The sequence below is a fragment of the Pelobates fuscus genome, chromosome 3 (genome assembly GCF_036172605.1).
Source record: "Pelobates fuscus isolate aPelFus1 chromosome 3, aPelFus1.pri, whole genome shotgun sequence".
NCBI lineage: Eukaryota > Metazoa > Chordata > Amphibia > Anura > Pelobatidae > Pelobates > Pelobates fuscus.
This window is the reverse complement of record NC_086319.1, coordinates 155,088,127-155,111,427: the sequence shown is the minus strand read 5'-3', so window position 1 is coordinate 155,111,427 and position 23,301 is coordinate 155,088,127. Positions and strand designations below refer to the sequence as shown.

General features: G+C 38.7%; 1 protein-coding gene across 1 annotated transcript in view; it reads right to left on the bottom strand.

Moving 5' to 3' along the window:
• AGBL3 (AGBL carboxypeptidase 3) overlaps positions 1–23,301 on the bottom strand; it is a 143,510-nt gene that overhangs the window by 67,708 nt on the left and 52,501 nt on the right. The window contains exons 6-9 of the mRNA XM_063447552.1: positions 15,819–15,960; positions 12,174–12,953; positions 2,972–3,137; positions 309–435 (exon numbers count right to left, since the gene is read on the bottom strand). Coding sequence (XP_063303622.1) covers positions 309–435; positions 2,972–3,137; positions 12,174–12,953; positions 15,819–15,960 — 1,215 coding nt within the window. The remainder of the gene's footprint in view (positions 1–308; positions 436–2,971; positions 3,138–12,173; positions 12,954–15,818; positions 15,961–23,301) is intronic.

The window sequence follows — 23,301 nt, the reverse complement described above, 5'->3', positions numbered from 1 at the left end:
GGAGCTTTCATCAGGACAGGTAACCATATATACCTATATATTTATATACTAAAACTCATGTCACTGTATTTTTTCAGGCTACATTACATTGAATTACAAGAAAAAAACATAAATTATAGGCATAACCATGTCTAAGGTCCATAAGTTATTTGTCATTAGGGAAAAAGTTACTAGAAGAAATAACATAGGTCAAGTTCATAGGACTGCAGCTCTAATAAAAAAAAATATCAGATTGCCTTTGTGGCTCCTAAAGGTTAATGAAAGTTAAGATCTACATTGGACTGGCCATGTACTGTGGTGTCTCTTACCCAGTGTTGATCCACAGAAAGTGACCTCCAAAGTATAACTATTCTTGACTCCTAGCTTCCACATCACAACACGTCCTGTACCTTCCTTGCTTCTCTGGACTTTGAACTTGCAGGCTGAGAAAGAAAACTAAATGGGGCATTGGTAAGGTCCATTATGAGTGAAATGTAGAATGTGGGCTTAAACAAGTAACTACACAAGCAAAGCTACATGAATCTATATATTCAGTGTACGATGACTCTGACATTAAATTCAAGTTCTGTTTCAAGAATTCTTCTAGTTAATAAGCAGCCAAAAGGAATTTTCAAAGTACATTTGTTGGTTATTTCCCGGTTACAAATCCCATGAGGTTTTCAACATCTTCATAGTCAAATGGTCGCTAATAATTGAGGATAAAGGATCAACTGGATAGTTAACTCTTAGCTACTCCTGTTCTAGTTATAGCACTGAGGTTGCTAATACCAATGTCAAATCAACTCACTGTTTTGGTGAGAATAACGATAACTGCGAACTTTAAAATGAAGATTTTTACAGGTTAACTCAGAGATCACCTGACAATGCTTCCAAAAATCATTAATGTACTAACTAAGGTTCACCTATCAGAATTATTAGATAGTAACAATAAATAAATATGTAAAGGTTATGAACCATCTCTATTTCTTTATCTGTTGATCCAAACAATATTTTATGTATTACTGACATAAAGCTGCTCATGTCCTCTCCTTAGCCAGTCCCCCTTCTCCCAGCAACTAGGGTGAGTGATGTCAATGTAGAAGGTTTGGGATGAGGGGAGAACTTGGCATTGGTGCTGGAATGCAGGTTAGTTTTAATGTTATTTTTTTCCTTTTACAATTTTGACCTGGGGGACCAGGATTGCAAGGATCACTCAAACCAACACCAAAGTTTTCTTGACTGATCCTTTACCCCTTAAGGACACAACTTCTGGGGTTAATAGAGTAACACTTCAAATACAGGTCTGCTTACAGCTGTAACACATTACATATAACTGAACAATTGTAGTGTGTTTCTTTAAATAACTGCTATTTATATGAAGGCATTTCTGGACAAAAGGTTTATAGTGTGCCAGCACTTGCAATCTGAAATGTCCTAGATACAATCTAGATAACTAAGCATATCTTATATTAACTGCTTGCCCAGATAGCACAATAATTACAAACTGTCTATTCACTTTAGCTGTTCCTTTGGGCACTAGGGCTCCACTTGTTGTAATGCTTTGTTCATGAAGGTTTCTCCTCTATTATAAATCATCTCCAGAAGGATTTGTATCCTTTAGCAGTTTAATGGCTTGGTGTCATGCCAAGTATTTGCTAGGTGTCAAGTGGAAATGATAACTAAAACTCTGGTGAACTATATAGAATGTTAATTGTGGTAATAAGCTTCCATCATATTATATTTCCAGAAGGACATTTGCCACCAGCGGTTCAAAGGACTGTAACTGTAAAACTCTTCACTTTCCATGAAAACAGAATAGGGACCTAATAATTTCTAATAACATTGCACCTAAAGGGGCAAATGTACATGTCAAAGTTCTACTACCCAGAGGATGATCCCTGCTCCAGAAAACAGTCATATTGTCCAAAAGCAGTCTTTCTCAATCACATATATTTACACAGACTTGACGGTTTCTCTTCCAATGCAATGCACTTAACAGTGAAGAAGTCAATAATCGACTCCTTTGTTTTAATATTTGACACATCTCAATCGAGTGTTCCATTTTGCAGCATTGAGCCCATGTTCTAATTTATACACAGTCGATATGTCAGCAATATCAAGCGAGTCCAGAGGGGTTTTAGTGAGGACCAAATGTTCAGACACTGCTTTGAAGGTCTAATTCCATGGGACATTAACTGATCTTCTGGTTCCTGAAGTGGTGTTAACCTGCACATTTTTACTGACATGGTAACCACACTACCATGGCAACAGGTACCCAAATACCTGGGATATTTTCACAGTCATTCTGATAGCTCTATGTGCTATGAAAAATTGAGATAATCACTGAATAGTCCAATGGATGGTTTGGAACAAAACACATCAGCTTTAGAAAATTCAACCAATGGTGTTAGTGATGCTACAGGATATTCATCCTACAATGCTCTTTGCCTTTTTGAAAGGGTAATAGATTTTTATGAACATAACACATTTTCTATGCAATTAAAGGAAGACATTTTGTTTTTTTATTATATTTTGAGAATGACACTAACAGTGTTATTTAATAAAGTGAGATTTGAATGTGAATTCAAAGTACATTTAAAATTTAAGGTCAAATTAACTGAGCTACATTGTAAAAATCTACTATGTTTTTTTTTTTCTGTTTTACTGGCCTTAAAGGTTCACACCAAGTACCATGACCACTTCAATGAGTTGAAATAGTCATGGAGCCTAAACTCTGTATGTGCAGCTTTTTGCTTTGAAAAGCTGCACAGGTAAGTTTTATCTTTGATTTTGTTTTCATGGTTTGAGTTTTAGACCACCTCACAATGGATTACTCTAACCAAAATCATTGTTTTATGAAAACAGTTTTTTGGTTGGAGTAACCCTCTAAGTTTAAAATGTAATTTTAATTTACTTTGAATTCTCATTTTAGTGAATATCCTTGAACGAAAGTAAAAATAGTGTTAGGCTGTTAGAACATTAATTGAATTACCTTTTCAGGAGAGTTCTTGCTAAACATTAACGGGAAAATTCGCTCACTCAAGTCGCTATCTCCAGCATGGACACTTTTGCCCTTGCACCCGTACATGAAGACATTTTGCTTCTTGCTGTGCCCATGCATGTCACAGTAGAGAAGTACCTCCCGCTCCTCCATCACACTGTAAGATGGGAAAGGAATTTATTATCATTATTTATTTAGCGGCAAAATATTCTGCAGTGATTTACAATGAGGGAACAAAAGTAAAAAACAAAAACTAAATAAGGTAATACTCCTGTATTTACCCCCTTAAGGACTGAGCCATTTGTACAAGTTGTGATCAAAACAAAACGTAAACAAAAACTAGAATTTGCGCTATATGTATGTTCAACTGTAATTAACTTCTTTCATATTAAATGCACCCACACTTATTATATATCATTTTGTTCAGGAGAAACAGGGCTTTGATTTCACATTAACTATTTATATATAAAATATAATTTATTATAAATAAAATCTAAAAAAGTGTGAGAAATTAAGATTCTTAAAAAGTCTTTTTAGTTCTGTGTGGCATTTTAACTCTGAATGTTATAATACTGTTAACTGTTACTGCAATAAAATGCACATATTTGTATTCCGCGATGTCTCCCAAGTACAACAGTACCCCACATGTACAGGTTTTATGGTGTTTTGGAAAGTCACAAGGTCAAATATAGCACGGTTCATTTTTCAGTTCATGCACATTGAAATTTGCCAGACTGGTTATGTTGCCTTTGACACTGTATTGTAGCCCAGAAATTAGAATTGCCCCCAGGACAGCATACCATTTGCAAAAGTAGACAATGCAGGGTATTCAATATGGGGTATGTACAGTCTTTTTTAGTAGCCACTTAGTCACAAACACTGGCCAAAGTTAGCGTTTATATTTGTGTGTAAAAAATGCCAATTTCAATGAAAAAAATAAAATGGGCAAGCCTTATATTTGACCCTGAAACTTTCAAAACCACTATAAAACCAGTACATGGGGGTTACTGTTATGCCTAGGAGACTTCGCTGAACACAAATATGAGTGTTTTAAAACTGTTAAACGTATCACACCAAGGATATCATCAGCGAAAGTGATGTTTGTGTGTGAAAAATGCCCAAAACTTCACTTTTACTGACAATATTATTGTTGTGATATGTTTTACTGTTTTAAAATACTAATATTTTTGTTCAACAAAGTCTCCCAAGTAAAACCGTACCCCCAAGTACAGGTTTTAGGGTGTCTTGGAAAGTTACTGGGTTAAATATAGTGCTAGCAAATTAAATTCTCTGGACTTGCGGCCTGGGTTGTCAGACAGGTCTTTCAAATTGCAATCAATAAAATTACTTACTGTATTTACTGTAAAAATATTACATAAATATGCACGCAGAATTCAAATATATATACATATTTATATATTTGAGGTCTACCTGTATATTTATGAAATTATTTATGTAATTATGTATATGAATATATATATTTTGTTTTATTTGTATTTTTTTATTTATATATAAATATAAATTTTATTCTAATAAGTGTATTTCGATAAAAATATATAAATATATATTAATATCAAAATACAGTTAGAATAAAATGACACATAAATATAATTACAAAAAATATTATATATATTATATAATATTAATATATTATATATATATATATGTGTGTAATTTAATTCTACGTGTATTTTTATATTAATATATGTATATATTAATATAAAAATACACTTAGTATGACACAATATATATATATATATATATATATATATATTTTTTTTTTTTAATTTACTAATCATTATTTTTTATTTTTTCAGCAGCAGGGAGACTGCCTGACAGCACAGGCAGTACCCCTGCAGGCAGATGTATGAACTCCTATTGCGGCCATGTGACCGCTCTTTTTAGAGCGATCACATGGCCCGTGGGGGGGGGGGCTAATTTGCTGAGGGGGGACTGTCTGGGCTGTCAGGCGGGGGAACGTCGGGGATCGGGTAAGTGGGGTGGACGTTCTATGCCGCTCGCTGGAGTTTAGGCTCGGCTCCTTAAGGACGGCATAAAACGCCTGTTGTCCTACAGGAGTTAAACATCAGTGAATATCCAATACAATAGGCACAACTGATCACACTTGTTGGTCCTTTTTGATTATTATGTAAGCATGTTACAGTTTATTTTCTGCTGATTAAATATTTTCATATAACAATTCCTGCACAAAGTGCTTTTCATGTACAGTCCAGCATCTCAGCCCACATACCATATGTAATCTGCTAGCAGGCATAGGCAACCTTCAGCATGCCAGATGTTTTGTTTTAAATGGTTTTTATTGTGCTCACAAAATAACGGCAAAAACCTCTCAAGGGTGAAGTTGAGTGCAATGTTGCCTGCGCAGAGGCATATTATTCAGAAGGATTAGTAATGTACATGGGCCTGCGCAGAGGCCAATTATCACTTTATATTATATCAGAAGCGAATAATGCTCAGTTATCATGTCCTAATGTATATTAAACGTGCATAAACTTTATAGGTATTTATAAATCTGAACTTAAATCAAACATAGAAAGCAGCGTTTAAGTGCTGTGTTCCAACAGTTATAGCAGTATAAAGGCAATTGATAACATTTATCTGGCTCATTTCTCGGGCAAGGTAGTTGGTGTGGGATTTCACATCATGAAAGAGAAAAAAAAAAAAAAAAAAAAAAAAATGAAAAGAAAAAAAAAAATATATAAAAATATTTTTTATAAAAAAAAAAAGAAAAAAAAAAAAAAAAAAAAAGAATGATTATCGACTAAGTCTTGACTGAGGTATGTATATTATGGCACTAACAGGCCTACCTTAAGTAAAGCAATCAATAGTCCAGGTCAATTCTTAGTGAGCACTTAAGTGAAGGAAAATAATAGTTGCATATGTGCCTGCGCAGAGGCTAAATACAGTTGTACCACACAATATCAGTCATCTGTATGTTCCATGCTTATAAATTCTGAGCCGCTGACCTGCGATGCACCTTGTCTAGTGATGTTATTGCTAATTTTATGCAGTGTGGAATGCACTACATGTATCGGGCAGGTCAACGTGAGAAGCCCTTGGGTGCCTTCGCTGAGGCTTGCGTGACCTCTCATGTACACAAGATGGGCGCAACATGTAAAGGGAGCGGATATGTGCGTTGCGGATTGACAGACTGAATGCCGGGAAAAACTAAAGTGTAGTGCTGCGCGTCTGGATAATTGCACCTATGCATCCTTATAGTAAAAGCGCCTGTATAAATAATTGGGCTCCTGATTAAAAATGCTAAAACTTTAGCTCATGCAGGTATTACAGCATAGGTAGCGTGTACTTGACTAACGCACTATACTGGGCTGCTGTCAGGAGGCAATGAGGAGTCATCGCTGTCTGTTGTGTGGCAGCGCCCAGTATAGTGGTGCATAGTGGACGCATAGTTACACCGTATTATGTAAAGAGACTAGAAGGGAACGCAAAAATTAAAGGAAAGAAAAAATAATAATAATAGTTTGCTAGATTTGAGCTATTCTTTCAGATTGGGGCCTCTGGTTTTTGGTTACAGGTCTATACATGCATCCATATAGGTATCTTGCGGAGATTATGCATAAGTTCAGTCATTGAATTTTTAACAAGTATAACATCTATGTCAAACCGAAGAAGAACATCCAATTATGCGGAATATGCGATAAGTAGAGAGGAATGCATAGATATGTAAACAAATTAAATAAAATAAAAAGAAATAAATAAAATAAAAACAGAATAAAATAAATAAAAATAATAAAAAAAAAAAAACACGAAACAAACATGCTATATATGGAATTCCTAATGGTTTCCTTCCTCTATCCCTTTCCTTTTCTTCTTTGCTTTTTGATCAAGTCCACTGGTTACAGGGGGGCCGTAGGTAAGACACACACGTGCAGGGGAACCACCCGTAGCTGCTGCCGCGGGAGGCCCGTGGGGGCGCCAGCCATCAGCCAGCATCTCTCCAGGCCCCGCCATATTACCAGCCGAGAGCTCAATAGCGCGGCGGGCACTCGGAGACCCACCAGTCCACAGGGCCCCCCCACCTAGGGTCTGCGTGTCAGTCGGCTCCTGCACCCCCACCTCGCCACCAGAGTCCCAGCTCAGCGGGGCGAAGGCCGACGCTTGTCTCATCCAACACCGGCCTCTCAGGGCATGTGACGACTGTCCTCTCAGCTACCGGTCTGCCGGAGGTCGCAGTGTCCCAGATCCCCAGGGCTCACAGCGCTGGGGACAGCTGCCTCCAGGCCCCCCTCAAAACCCAGGGGCAACGGCTCCTCGTCCCCGGCATGGCGTAGTCCCAGAGCCGCCACCTCAGGCCAGCACATCTCCCGGGCATCGCAGCAGCGTCCCATCGGGCCCCACCACTTGCGTGCATCTCCCCCAGCGCCCCACCTGTCCTGCGGGTGCCGGATCAAATGCCAGATGTTTTGGACTACACCTCCCTTGATGCTTTGCCAATGCTCTTATTGGTGTAAGAGCATTAAGGGGGATGCAGTCCACAAAATCTTGAGTGCCGGAGGTTGCCTACCTCTGTGCTAAAGCATGGTGATCTAACAAAGCAAATGTACATGAAAAATACATTACTTATATCAACTCCTAATGCACTGATGCAGAAACTGATAAAATATATAAGTATAAAAAAATTATACTTACGTAAATAGAGTGCGTAAACACCAACAGAGCCGTGACTAGTTAGTTATACACAATGTTGAAGGTTTAAAAATGATGAGATTATAAACTATCTGACCACTAGAGAGCGTTAAGGGACTACATAATCGAGAGAAATCTCAATGTATCTTTCCTGGTAAAATATTTTATAAATAAAATAATACAAATGATTGCTCTCTTTTCTTTTATGCAGTGTAAAAAAATACAAAATAGTTTTTTCTTAAATATTATCAAGTAAAATAATCTTTGCTGTGATAAGTGCCTGGCTGCCATCAAACTGACTGACAGAATAAAATAGGCCATTAAAGGTAATCATTCCTACATTGAGAGATTTAAACTGTTCAAGTGGAAGGGACACTGGCAGCACAGACTTTGCATTATTATTACTATAATAATAATTATTATTATCTTCTGTTTTATTTATAATGCACTGAAAACTTGTCTTCTATTTTTCAAGGCCTACTGCAAATCCATGAAAAATATGTTACTGCTGAGAAAATGGTTATGAGTGGTAGTGATTAGACATGTGCAATTCGTTTCGGTCCGAATAGGAATTCGGACAATTCGGACATTCGGGTACTTCCGAATGTCCGAATTGCCGATGTCCCGAAGTTCCGAAATTACCGAAGTGCCGAAGTTCCGAATTGCTGAAGTGCCGAAGTTCTGAAGGTGCCGAAGTTCCGAAGTGTCAAAGTGCCGAAGTTCCAAAGTGTCAAAGTGCCGAAGTTCCGAAGCACAGTATTGCCTAAGTACTAATATACTTACCCAGTGAAAGAAGAAGAATGTTACATTGTATACAATTTTAAATAAAAAGTATACAAACATCACCTGTAAGCATTTGCAACACTTACAACAATCAAGTAACATACATTCATATAAAATGTAGGTTACTTGGCCAGTCAGTTTGATGACAGGAATGAATAAGTAGATAACTCCCTAATTCCCACGGTATTAGGGAGCTATCTACTAAAAGGCCTAAAGACCTAAATTGGTCTTTCAGACAAATTTACTAATACTAAGTAAAGATTACTTAGTATTAGTAAATTATGCCCCTACTCGCTATAGCGCGAGTAGGGGTATGTCTATTAAAATTTGTGTATGTGTATGTGTAATTTGACTCATAACTCTCTGATTGGTGGATTAAGTAACCAATCAGAGAGTTATGAGTCAAATTACACAGCGTGGGGAAATTCTAAAGAACTTTCCCACGCTGTGTAAAATGACACAGAGCACTCTGATTGGTGGATTTCAAACCAACCAATCAGAGTGCTGTGACAGGTAAATGTAGAGACTTACCTGTCAGTCTCTTCATTTACCTGTCAGAGCACTCTGATTGGATGGCTTAAACCAATCAGAGTGTACTGAGCCTAATTGCAGGGCGGGGCAAGGCTTTATAAGCCTTCCCCCGCCCTGCAGAGCTCAGTCTGCGCGGAGCCCTCCATGGGTGAAGATGGTTAAAAAAAAATTGCGCTTGTTTTTTTTGTTTTTTTTTATAATTGCGGCGGTTATTATGGTTTTTTATTTGGCCTTTTTTGGGGCTGAAAAAAGAAGATTTTAGAAAACATCAAATGATAAGTTTTATTTATTTTTTTACAGGTACTTAGTTAAAGGTCCCCCCCTCATTAGTTTTTAGGGTGAGGGGGATAGGTAGGGGGATAAGTTTTATTGGGGGGGGAGGGGGTGACTAGGGTTTGGGGACCCCTAGTCACCTGGGGGGGGGGGAAACCGCCGTTCAGGGGTGGGGGCCAGTGGGGAAGACCTTAGGTCCCCCCCTTATTAGTATTTAGGGCCCCCACCTGCCGCTGAGGGGTGGGGGCCAAGGGTGAGGACACTAGGTCCCCCCCTTATTACAATTTAGGGCCCCCACCCGCCGCTCAGGGGTGGGGGCCAGAGGGGAAGGACATTAGGTCCCCCTTACTAGTATTTAGGGCCCCCACCCGCCACTGAGGGGTGGGGGCCAGGGGGGAGGACACTAGGTTCCCCCCTTAGGTCCCCCCCTTATTAGTATTTAGGGCCCCCACCCACTGCTGAGGGGTGGGGGCCAGGGGGAAGGACATTAGGTCCCCCCCTTATTAGTATTTAGGGCCCCCATCCGCCGCTCAGGGGTGGGGGCCGGTGGGGGGCACTATTTTTTTTTTTAAACAGTGAGCAGTCATAGGCTGCTCACTGTTTACTAGACATTCCCCTACTCGCGGTATAGCGAGTAGGGTCAAAATGTACTAATACTAAGTAATTTTTACTTAGTATTAGTAAATTTGTCTGAAAGACCAATTTAGGTCTTTCAGCCTTTTGGTAAATAACTCCCTGATACCGTGGGAATTAGGGAGTTATCTACCAAGCGGCTGCAAGAGAAGTCCCGAGGTGCCGAAGTCCCGAAATTCCGAAATGCCAAAGTGTTGAAGTGCCGAAGTTCCGAAGTGCCGAAGTTCCGAAGCTGCCGAATTTCCGAAGTGTCAAAGTGCCGAAGTTCCGAAGTGCTGAAGTGCCGAAGTTCCGACGTCTTGAAGTGCCGAATTGCCGAAGTCCCGAATTGTGAAAATCCAGAATTTCGGAATGCCAACCGAACCGAATTTTCTTCCCATGCACATGCCTAGTAGTGATTAAAATTGTGTCTTTTTCTAGCAATAGTTTCACCAAGGGGTTAAATAGGTAAAACAGGGATTATGGAGAATGCAAATTTTAGGCCCAAATTGAAAAGTATGAGAAACTGCACACATTTTCAGTTCATTTGCTTGGTCTAAATTTTGCAGTTAAAAAAAAAAAAACTCTCAGCAATTTACATGGACAAAGAGGGGCACATTCATTTTAGTGGTGTAAGTGAGGGTGCGGCCAGTGGCGTGGCTGTTCTCAGACATTTTAGGTGCATTACTAATAATTTATGCAACTAAAATATCATTCAGATTACAAATGACATATCTAATTAACACAAACTGATTTCTAAACACATGTATTGTAGTTTATATTCATATTACTGTGAGTATTGCTGTGGAAAATTGCAACTCTTTTCTAACACCGGGGAATTAATCACTACACAAAGAGATGCAGTGAATTGACAAATAGTATCACTAACCTGCCAAATTTGGCATGACTAAAATCAGGAGAGAGAGAAGTGGGTGGTTGTGCCAATGACATAATTAGGGTCACAGAAAATGGGGTTGCCTATAAAAGAGGTGTGCCATCTCAGCAACAATAAATACCAGAATAACATCTTTTACTTAGGGTGAATTTTGCCAAAACACTAGAGCAGGGGTAGGCAACTGTTGGCACTCCAGATATTGCGAATATTATCTCCCATAATGCTCTAACAGCCATAACAATATAAATATCATAATAATAACAACGCTGGCAAAGCATTAAGGGAAATATAGTTCACAACATCTGGAGTGCCAAAGGTTGCCTACGTCTGCGACTAGTATATGATCTTAAATGCCCTAATATTAATCACTAATCCAGTGAGAGAGCCTTTAAACATGTGCTGCACTTTACAACAAACCTCCTGAGAATAGGTGAAGGAGCAGAAGGTGTAACTTTATATTGTGTCATTGAAATTGTAGGACAAAATTGTGTTTTTGGTCAAAATAGACAACTAGAAAATTATTCAGTTGTTACTTTTTTAACCCGGTTGTTATTTCCTCATAGTTGTTCACTGTGTTAATCGAGGTAAAGCTGGAGTAATTCCATGGTAAAGTGGTAGAGTGGAGATAGAAAAAACATTCCATTGGTTTCTATGGTGATTGTGCTAAATTTAGATGTTGCACCAGAATGTATGCAGTCCTGCCTTAAATGGATGCTTCAAGCAGTTCACTGTAGTTAATATGATGCCAGTAGTACCCTTGCTCGGCTGGTGAGTGAATAATTTTTCCTCAATCGTGTAATTATATAATATCAAGCCTTAATTATCATAGGTTGTTGATAAGCACACAATTAAACCTTGATGATTAAACCTAAACAAATAATTAAGAGTAAGTATAGCATTCAGCAGCATTCACAATATTGCTGGCGAGTACAGCATTAATCAATTCTCAAATCATTAGTGGTGACCATAATATGCAGCCTTGACATTATAGACTGCTAAGGGCTGACATAGTGCAGGGGGCTATTTCTCCAAAGGCTACAAACATGCAGTTGTTATGAACTGCAGCCTCAATATTTTGCAAGCTACGTGTATATATTGTTTATTTATGGTGTCAATGGTCCCCTGGCAGAGATCACAAAGTGAAATTCATAACATAGTCTGGGTGGCAATGGAGTTCCAACAAACAAAATCTGCATCTTTAAGGCATGCACAGCTCCCTGTGAATGCTACCTCACCTTGTGCTTGTCATACTGGTGGTGGCTGCAGGAATAAATAATGTGATACCTCACAACTCAAGCAGCTTTCCATTTATTGTATATCAATATATGGGTGTTAAGTTCAGCCACAAGTGTATGAACCACCCTCTTCTGACTGTAGCTGGCCATTCACTCATCCTCAAAAATAATATTTTCTGTAAGCATGAATACTTACCGACTGATCATTTTACGGGTAAACCATATGCAAGGAAAGGAATCTTTCAGTCTGGTTTTGTAGTTGCGGTTTAGATCTCGTCCACTAAGAGAGCAGCGGTAGTTTCCCACAATCACACCATCTGGATTTAACATGGGAACCACTTTAAACACAAATGTGTCTCTCAGAAGACAGGCATCTCTCTTGGTGCTCAATATGTAATCCAGAAACCCTTTCATCATCCATGAACTGTTGGTCTCACCCGGGTGAACACGAGCTGTTACAATTATAGCCCTTTTCTTTTTTAGTTCTCCTGTGGTTGAAGGGTTGGTGATGGTCAGCACATAAACCATGTTCCCAGCTAACGAATGGCACAGAACTCGGATCTTGCAGTACTTTGAACGTTCGGGGTCATTAGCAATGTTTGCCAAGTAGTCCTGCAGGTTGGAGTAGGTGTAAGGATAACAGTAGGCAAAGTAGCAAGTGTCCATACTGTGTGGGAATGTGAAGGTCCATGAAAGAGAATAATACAGCTTTTCATCTTGTCCAAGGTTATTCTTGTAGTACTTTATTTCGTCCCCAATTCTGTGCCAACCAATGTGGTGTGTTTCGGCTTCCTTCTCCGAGTACATGAGAGGCTGCATTCCATGGTTGTAAAGGCTGGTGGGTTTCATGAAGTTGACGATGGTGAATCGGTAGGGAATGCTGGCTCTTGTGTTCCTTACTCTGAAATAGTACCACTGGGTATGTCGCGTGGTGTAGAGGTCTGTACGAAGAGTTATCTGGTAGTCAAATTCACCACTGCAAGATGTAAGTCAAGGAAACTCAATGTTACTTATAGAGTGGTACATATATAATCACCTATTATATTTCTAATAATCCTATTAAACATATGTGAATCTGATAAATATAAAGCATATCATTTTAAACTGTTTTTATTTTGCCATAATGATCCTTTTGAAGTTTAGTAGGAACATTTAAACTATTTTACTGTAGGCTTGTTGGTAAAATGGACAGGTCAACCTGACATGATTTCAAGCCAGACTCCCTGCCAATCAAGTAGCTTAGCCCACTGAGAAGAGTGTTTCAGGGCTTTCTGCAGGGTCCTGGACCCTCAGGGTAGCACAATCGCGTCTAATGTTCCACTCACGCTACACATATTGGTAGAATTTTTTGGTGTCCCCAAAAGACAGACACCAGAGAACAAAGTCCGGATTGAGGGCAGGACCAGGAAATCAGAACTGTCTCACTGAACCGGGGACGAATGGGAGGCATGTAATTTGTTTACAGGAGTTAAAGGTTAGGAGCCAGAAGTAAGGGTACATGCTGTATATAAGTGGTGATCCAAACTATGCATTGTGGCATTTAACACTTGCTATTGGGATAAGTACTAATAATGGCATTTAAATAATAGTAAATCATGATTTATTATAGCAGTCTATTGCAAGTTCCCTCCATGTCCAAGACATGGGGAGATTTATCAATGCTTCCTGTTCTACAAAGTGGTCTAAATTACTAAAGTGGAGTAATCACAATGGAAATCAGCTAGCACATTACAGTGGTTACTACTCCCTTTTTAAATTTTTGGACATGTTGGGGAGATGTTTGCTAAATCTCCCAACATCTCCTCAACATGTCCAAATGCTGAATTAAGCTAAGGAACAATCAGAGTGGGGCATGAACAAAGATGGGATCAACCACTATAGGCTGCATTGTAATGTAGCAGCACCTATGATCCATATAATGAAATGCAGAGGCATCCACTCATTATTATTATTATTATTTTATTATTTATATAGCGCCAACAAATTCCGTAGCGCTGTACAATGGGTGGACTAACAGACACATAATTGAGATCAGACCACTGGACGTACAGGAACAGAGGGGGTTGAGGGCCCTGCTCGATGAGCTTACATGCTAGAGGGAGTGGGGTATAGTGACACAAAGGGTTAAAGTAGGGGGATTAAATAGTTTGTTAGAGAAGGGAGTGGGGTATAGTGACACAAAGGGTTAAAGTAGGGGGATTAAATAGTTTGTTAGAGAAGGGTTTATTGAGTGCTTGGTATGTAATTTTTGACAGTCTCATAGTATAATCTTCCTTTACAAGTAACTGTAATGCATTCACCAAAGTATTATCCTACTTGATTTTAAAGAACTCAGGAAAAGCTTATTCACTGTATGAAAACAAATCAGGATGATCAGGAGCGGCCTTGGTAATGTATAGTTTGTCAAGATAGAATATTGCCTATTTCTAACATGATTCCTGAAAAACTAAGCGTCTTTGTGAAGAGTTATTATATACATATACATGATAGTGTTTTCTCTGTAAATTCATCTTAACTTAATTCTAGTCAATATGTCCTCATTTTCTCTCTTACCTTATAATGTGGGCCTGAGCGTAAATCAGGCAGGCGGTAAACGTAATATGGATTTCATGAAACACATACCCTCGTGCCGACACAGAAGAAGTCTGTCAGATGCCAGCGTATATGATATATCCCATTATTATGCACAGCTACTAAGTGAATTTATGGCAATTTATTCTATGAAAAGCAGGCAGTAGCTCAACTGACTAGGGAAAAAAAAAAAAATCTTTCCCGCTGAGAAAATAAAAATGCTAATGTGGGTAATAGATTTTTGAAATGGACCTGACTCTTTTGGGTACATGTGTATAGAATTAACAGCAGTCTGCAAGAGAAAACTGGCTATGATTTGCTTGTAACAGTTCTGCATTCAGGGTGGACAATGAATTTGCATAAATTGTTGATGTTACACCACAGGGCACCTCTAGTCATCTGGTCACACAGCTCGCAAAAATGTTAAAGAGCAGAGATCACAAGCAGCAGCCTATTTAGACGCCTGAACACTCTTTGTACTGACCACCATGGGGTGTTGCACAGTACAGTAATCAACAAAAAAAACGATGAAAGGTAATTATGAATCAAGATTTTGTGCGATTATATTTCCATTCAATCCTATATATGTCCCATATCCAGCCACGTGTGTCAAATTGACAAACTAGCTTGTTTTTGTCTGCTTAGCTCTAAGAAGTAATTTAGTGTACAATTTATATATTTTTGCAAACCTCTCGTGAGAGTCATTTAACCTTTTTTTTTAGAATAAGTGTTGCAAATTTGATTCATTTTTTTTTTTAAATCAATAAAGTGAATTAGGTCCATTTTGTTAATAGTCAGCACAGTACCAAGGCATTATATTACATCCCAAATCCATGCTGTATTCTGAATGGTGCTTTCAGTCAACCAGAATCCAGCTAGAATTCAACATATGATGAGCAAACATTATGACAAAAAGCCTGAAGGTAATGATTCTACTCACCAGAACAAATTCAATAAGCTGTAGTTGTTCTGGTGACTATAGTGTCCTTTAATGGTTGAGCTTGAGGAGGGGAGGTAAATAAATAATTTATTAAGGAAGCAAAAATTTCAGATCAATAACTTAGAATAAAAATTAAAACGCTTTCCAGACAGTTGCCTCGAGGAGAGACATGTCAGTTTATTATAATGTATCATTATGTACAAACTAATTAAACCCCAAGTCTTTGTTCAATCTCTGTTCTGTTTTGTGGATGCTTAGGTTCTAATCTATCATATTATAAACTACAGAAAGATGTAATGCAGATTTAATTGAAGAAGTAGTGATACTTACGTTTGAAAAACTTTTTGTAAATTCCCACTCTCGAATCTAGCCTCAAAATCCAAAGTGGTGTCACAGTATTGTGGGATTAACTCATTAGCTAGACTGCGATTCCCACCCACACGGGAGCACACAAAACAGGGTTCCTTGCTTCCTAAGAGTCAAAGGAAAAAAGGGAAGTTTTTCAGTAAGTTGTTACAATGAGTGAACGTGAAAAGTCATAATATCAAAACTAAAGCTTGACCTTATTTTGACAATGGAAATCACAATTGGTACCAGGAGAAGTATCAAAAGATCATGCTTTCAAACCCTGTAATTCATGGGGATGACCTTTAGAACGTTAGCTATTCATATTTCAAATGTACGCCATGGCATGGGTCATCATTAAAGAAAGGAAAATTTCACTCCACACTTGCTCCCTCCTTTCAACATTTTGCATTTTTGGTGTTGAAGCACCACATCCTCTTCATCAGGATTCAGTGGAATTGGACAAACCAACAGTGCTGTGAATAAATATACACCGATCCCCTATGACATTTTGTAGATTTTATTTTTGGTGTGATATTAAACAGAGATTTATACTATTTGATCTAATTATTTGGAAAACAACAAAGTAGCTGGCAAAAAAACACTCCAAGTAGAATCTGAGTTTTTTTTTTAACATTTTGGATGCATGGTTCAAATCCTCAAATCTAAAAGCACTACTCATACATCAAATGTAGTTTTTCACTTAAACATTGTGTAACCTAAATGTTGTATATCATTAAAAAGCAGTTATGGTGGTTAGCATAGTGTGGTTTGATCTCAATTTAGGATGTTTCTCCTAAATTCTCTCCCGCCTTGCCAAGGAAAAAAAGCAGACTACTTCACAGCATATGTGTCATAAACTAACAAGTAGAGCTTAACCCTATTCTACCCTAACAGTATAACAAGGGACAGCAGTGTATTACAGGTCCTTAGGATGACCAGGCTCAATGCAGTGCCTATAGTAGGCGAAAATAGCAAACGCAAGGTCAGGGATTCCAAAGATACATAAGAACGTAATGGCAGGAGCACATAGATCAGGCTAGCCAAACAAGTTGAGTCTGTATGTCACTCCATTGTACAACTATATAATGTCACAGTAAAATAGCTCAGTGGGCTAATGCATCGACACTTGAATCTGTTCATCTCTTGGTGTCAGGTTCAAATCCCAGCATGGTCAACTCAGCCCTTCATCCTTCTGAGGTAGATAAAATGAGCACTGTTAAATTTGGTAATAGTGACTTCCCCATGTGAGGCAAAATTAACATCCTCAGGACATACTTAAAAACCAGAGCAATCTGGTTAAATACTTTATTATTAAATGTTTGCATACCCTTGGAGAATTGATAATATATTTACCATTTTTAAAGAAAACATGCGTGAGCTGGCAAAACACATTTCTTTTATTTCTTATGGGATTCATATTCAACTGTAGGTTATAGCAGAATGGCATAATCATTAAACTCAACATGGCAACAAAGAAGAAAATTAAATGACCCCTGTTCAAAAGTTGTGCATACCATCAGTTCTTAATACTGAGTATTGCCCCCTTTATCATCAATGACAGCATGCAGTCCTTTGTAATAGTTGTCTATGAGACAGCTAATTCTTGCAGGTGGTATACCTGCCCATTCGTCTTGGAAAAATGCCTCTAGGTTGTGCAAAGTCTTTTGTCGTCTTGAATGAACCGCACGTTTGAGATTTCCCCAGAGTGGCTCAATGCTATGAAGATCAGGAGACTGTGATGGCCACTCCAGGACCTTTTTCGGCTGTAGCCACTGCAGGGTCAACTTGGCCTTGTGCTTAGGGTCATTGCCATGCTGGAAAGTCCAAGAAGAATGTAAATTGTGCAGAAGAATGCTAATTTTCTGTCATTTTTTTCTAATAACATGCTGCATTCATCTTGCCATCAAATTTCACAAGATTCCCTGTGCCTTTAGAGCTCACACACTCCCCAAGTGAGCGACCACCATGCTTCACAGTGAGGATGTTATTCTTTTCACTATAGAGTGTGTAGGGAACCGCACTCACTCCCAACAGTCTGGGCCAGGGTGCTTAGCTGTACCAGAACCAAACACCAGATTCCCATGAAAGTAGTAGAATAAAGGAAAGAGGTCCAGGCACTCCTTGGTTAAAAATAGGCACTTTATTAGAACCGCAGCAACGTTTTGACCATCTTGGTCTTTTTCACAATCTCATCGTATTGTGCTCCTTGAAACAACCGCACCGTCTTTTTCCAGAGCAGCTTCTATTTCTCCTGAAGTTACCTATGGATTTTTCTTTGTATCCCGAACAATTCTTCTGGCAATTGTGGCTGAAATTTTTCTTTGTCTACCGAACCATGGCTTAATATCAAGAGATTCCTGAATTTTCCACTACTTAATACGTGATTTAATAGTACTGACTGGCATTTTTAAGGCTTTGGATATCCTTTTCCATTTTTATAAAGTTCCATTATCTTGTTACGCAGGTCTTTTGACCGTTCTTTTCTGCTCCCCATGGCTCAGTATCTAACCTGTTTATTGCATTCACGTAAGAGCTAACAAACTCATTGACTATTTATACACAAACACTAATCCCACAGGTGTGCAAAAATGTACTTTTAAATGTTATTTTAACCTATGTGTTTTACCTTTTGTGTCTGTAACAAGGCCAAACATTCAAGGGTATGTAAACGTTTGATCAGTGCCATTTGGATGATTCCTTTTACCATTATGATTTGGAGCCAAATAAGTATGTGATAATAAATGGCTTCATATGATCACTATCCTTCAATAGAAAAATGTGTTTTGCATGATCAGTCATATTTTCAAAATCAATGCCAACATTTCTGTCAGAGTATGCAAACTTTTGAGCACAACTATATGTACTTGCAGAGGTGCATTTACATAGAGTGTCAGTATATGTGTACAAATGCATATATTAAGATGGGGGCCCAGTGTGCATGTGATTGCAGAGGTGTATATATACACACTTCCTCTACCTATGTCAGTAAAACATTGCATCTTCATGCTACTAGTCAACTCACTTTATTAGCCTATTTACATTCCCATGTGAAAAGCCAACCCCTTTATGCCACTAGCTCCATAGATAATTTGTCTATCCCTAAATCACATGTTTTCCCTCTCAGAGTAAATACATCATGCAAACTGCTTTTATTATTAATATATATGGTCTTTCACAAAATAGTGAGATTATTAAAATTTACACACTGTCCTCTTTGTGGTATATAGACTTCCCTTCTATGATAGCATAAATCACAAAAATAGTACCTATTTTTTAAATGTACATTCCACATTATCATTTTCTGGATGACTACAGGTCACTTCTAAAAAATAATTAATGAATTCAAGTGTAGCAGACCACGGGTAACCCGACTGCTTACCTCCACGAATTCCTTCACTCAGCCAATCTGGAACCATTAAAAACAGGCAGACATCCATTCTCCCAGTAACCAGACAAAACATAGTTCTGGAAGTCAACTGCTTTATTTCAGACCACACACAGCTTTTTTTGCACAGACCCCTACATGGGGTCTCCAACACAAGAATGCAGGGTTTTCATTCTCAGGATCCTTTGTGCCTGAGAGATAATTGCATGAGAAAAACCTATAACTCATTTATCTCTCAGGTACAGAAACTATCCACAAAATATACAGTACCCTAAAAGTGCCCCCACCATAACTAGGAACCCCACAAAAGTTACATCCCCGGATAGTCCCGTCTGAGTGTATAATGCCCCTTTTCCACTGAGCGGTACGGTTCGGGTCGGTATGGTCTGGTACGCTATTTTGAATGTTTCCATTATGAAAGTGGCCCATACAACCGAACCAAACAGCACCATTCCTGGGCCCACATCAGCTGTAGGTCCATAGGAAATTGTACGGTATGGTTAGGGCGGAGCTACTGGCGTCATACTATACAATTCATTGCTTGGGGCACAGGAAAACATCAATGCTCACGACAAATGACACACTAGGCATTTGGTCTAAACCCTGCATGCCCCCTGGCGGTCCAACTTGCAGTGGAAACGCTCACCTGAATAGGCTGGACCATTCTAACCCTTCCTAACCGTACTGACCCGAACCATATCGCTCAGTGTAAATGAAGCATAAAATATCCAAATATCACTTAGATTGGTTCAGTGAAACAGGAATGCCATCGAGATAAAGTTCTGACCGGGCCGGTCTCTGTTCGGGAGGTTCCTATGCGAACACCATGCAAAGGATTGTCTTAATTCCAGGGTATGAATGCTCCACCTATTCGGTAGTTCATATTTCCTGAACGTCTTCTCATAGTTGGTCGGGAAGTAGAATGGGCAGAGGTCTAAGCTTTACCAGAGTTCGTGCGAGTTCCTAGCCGAAAAGTTATATGCATTCGGTTATATGATATGGCGGCCACCCAGGGGAAGCATTCATTAAATTAATTACTTCCCTTGCGGTTTCGCACTTAAGTTGCTGGTGTGAACATTCTAATAGGGGAACAGGGGTGGTCCTCGTTTGGGAGACGAATGGATATAGTTAGCATGCAATAACTCCCAAACAGAAAAAGGACAAAGTATGCGAAATGGGAGAAAAACATGGAAGTGGTGGTAGGTTCTGCCACATCAAGGCATCACATTGAATTTACACATCTATGTGCCTATGTAAGATATAAAGTTATTCAGTAAACAGTAAGTTCGTTCACGGCTAACTTACAAAATTTAAGACAAAATAACTGAAACGGGAAAAAAAGGATTTTAGGTTTTTGTCTACAAAGCTAGGAATGATTTTTACAGTGGGACATTAACTGTTTTACTATCAAAGAACAATGTAACATCTTGTAGATTTGTTCTGCCCTTATTTTGCAGAAAATGGTTTAAGTGTGCCTTTTCTCCCCATCTTGATTGCAGAAGAGCTGGATATAAAATCTGAACACACACCGTGGCTCAGCACGCAAACGTTTTTTTCTTAGAACCAGCTCATATCTAAGCATAGAACGCTGCAGATGCTGTGCAATATTAGCAATTAGGGCACAGTTCTCAAAGAGCAGCGAGAAAATTCACAATTGCTGACATTTTCAACCAGTGTTTAAATAACCGATCAGTTTAAAAATAGAAAAGGAAATAGCAGAAAAACAAATGAATGGCAATGGAACATTTCTCGCTTATAGTGAGTCATGTATAAATCTTGCAATAATAAACCACCATGGAGGATTTAATAGGCTTATGAACCAAACTAATAACTTTACATCTCCAAGCATAAATTGGTTCAGAGCTTATTATCTATATAGAGAGAGCAAACAAAGAAACTCTTAGAAAACATATGCTAAAAGTTTTTTTTAACACAAGGAAAAGTGTAACTAACCCCTCTATTATCATGTTCAGTTAAACAAAAAAAAAAACAGTATAAGATCAGAATCACAGGATGACAATTAATGTATGATAAAATATGGTATTTACATTGCATTTATATAAGTTGACACCCTACTTGGATGTTTTCAAATATTGTTCTGATACAACCTGAAATTGCATCTTTAGGAGATTTTTTTTAAAAAAAAATGTTATACCAAACATATCAAACACGTTAAAGGCGCAAATTATTTTGTAATTGTGAAGTAGAAATTATTTAAACAAAGCAACAGACAATTGTTGGTTTATGGCTATGAAACTCCTAAATTCGGTCCAGTTACCTTCAGACTGTATATTTAGATATGTTTGTTTATGTAAGGCCCCAAATTTGTTAGAAAGCATATCTTGAAAAAATAACATAATAGCTGGCAGGGTTATTCACTGAATTGAATTTCAAATTTACGGTCATAATAACCAAACTGTATGTCTATTATGCTTTCAATTCAGCGACTCTGGCCTTACGTTTTAAATTCACTTTAAATTCTCACTTTCATAAATAACCTTGGGAGTTCCAACAAAACAAAGTCATAACAAAGTTGTTGGGATGTAATGGTTATAAAAAACATATAAAACTCCACTATAAATCTAAAAATCATATCATATTTTCCACTATAGATCCATTAATAAAAAATGTCAATAGTATGGTACAACCTCAAGAACATCCACTAAAATTCTCTAACAAGGCAAACAAGAGCCTATGGTAATACTAAAGAAGTTGTAGACATCTGTAGCTGCGGTGGGAAAAACGAAATGTTCCAGACCTACCAACTTTGACAAGTCTTAATATCAAATGAGGTACGGTGTAGGCTGGGTAAAGTTAATAGCATCATGGACAACATGCATGCCCACAGTCAGGGTTGCCCATACACAGAGCGTTGGTGCAGTGTTCATGTTTGACTTAAAATGCACTGAATTTAGCTCTGTGAGTGTGTTCAAACAGGTGGTCATTGTGAATTTTCCCTCAGTTCTCCAAACACGTGTTGACAGTGCTGAGCTGCCGTGATCGGGAGAATTGAGACTAAATCACATATCACACAGACAGACTGAATACTTGCACATAAAAGAACTGTCTGTATTTTTATTCAACCATCACAACAAAAATAGTCTGCACCTACAAAATGCTATATTATTGTCAATCAAATGCCTAACCCCATAAGGACACATGACATATGTGACATGTCATGATTCCCTTTTATTCCAGAAGTTTGGTCCTTAAGGGGTTAAAATGCCACTAATATCTACAAATTGCGGCCCAGGGTCATACAGTGATCAGCCACAACATTAAAACCATCTACTTGATATCATGTAGGTCCCCTTCGTGCTGCCCAAACAGCTTTGATGTGTTGAGGCATGGACTCCACAAGACTGCTGAACATGTCCTTAGGAGTAGATCCTTTAGGTCTTGCAAGTTGCGAGATGTGACTGTAGTTTCAGCATATCCAACAGATGCCATGAAGGAGTGTACAGGGTACAGGGTTTGCAACAATCTCTTGGAAAGGTGGTACATGTAACATCATGTGGATGTAGCATCCATATGAATGCCAGGACCAAAGGTTTCCCAGAAGAACATTGCCCAGAGCATAACATACCTCCACAGGCTTGTCTTTTTCCCATAGTGCATCCTGCTGACATCTCTTCCCTAGGTAAAGAAGCACCAGGCCATCCACCTGCTCGAAAAAAAACATCAGACCAGGCAACCTTCTTCCATAGCTCTATTGTCCAGTTCTTATACTCACGACCCCATTGAAGGCACTTTTGGATGTGGCCAGGGGTCATCATGGGCACTCTGACCAGTCTGCGGCTATTCAGCTCCATATGCAACAAACCGCCATGCACAGTGTGTTCTGACACCTTTCTGTCATGACCAGCATTAAGGTTTTCAGCAATTTGCGCTACAGTAGCTCATCTGTGTGATTGGGTCAGACGGGCTTGCCATTCGCTCACCACGTGCATCAATGAGCCTTGAGCGCCCATGACCATGATATAGGTTCACCCATTGTCCTTACTTGCACCTCTTTTGGTAGGAACTAACCACTGCATGCCAGGAACACCCCACAAAACGTGCCTAGCCATCATTATTTGG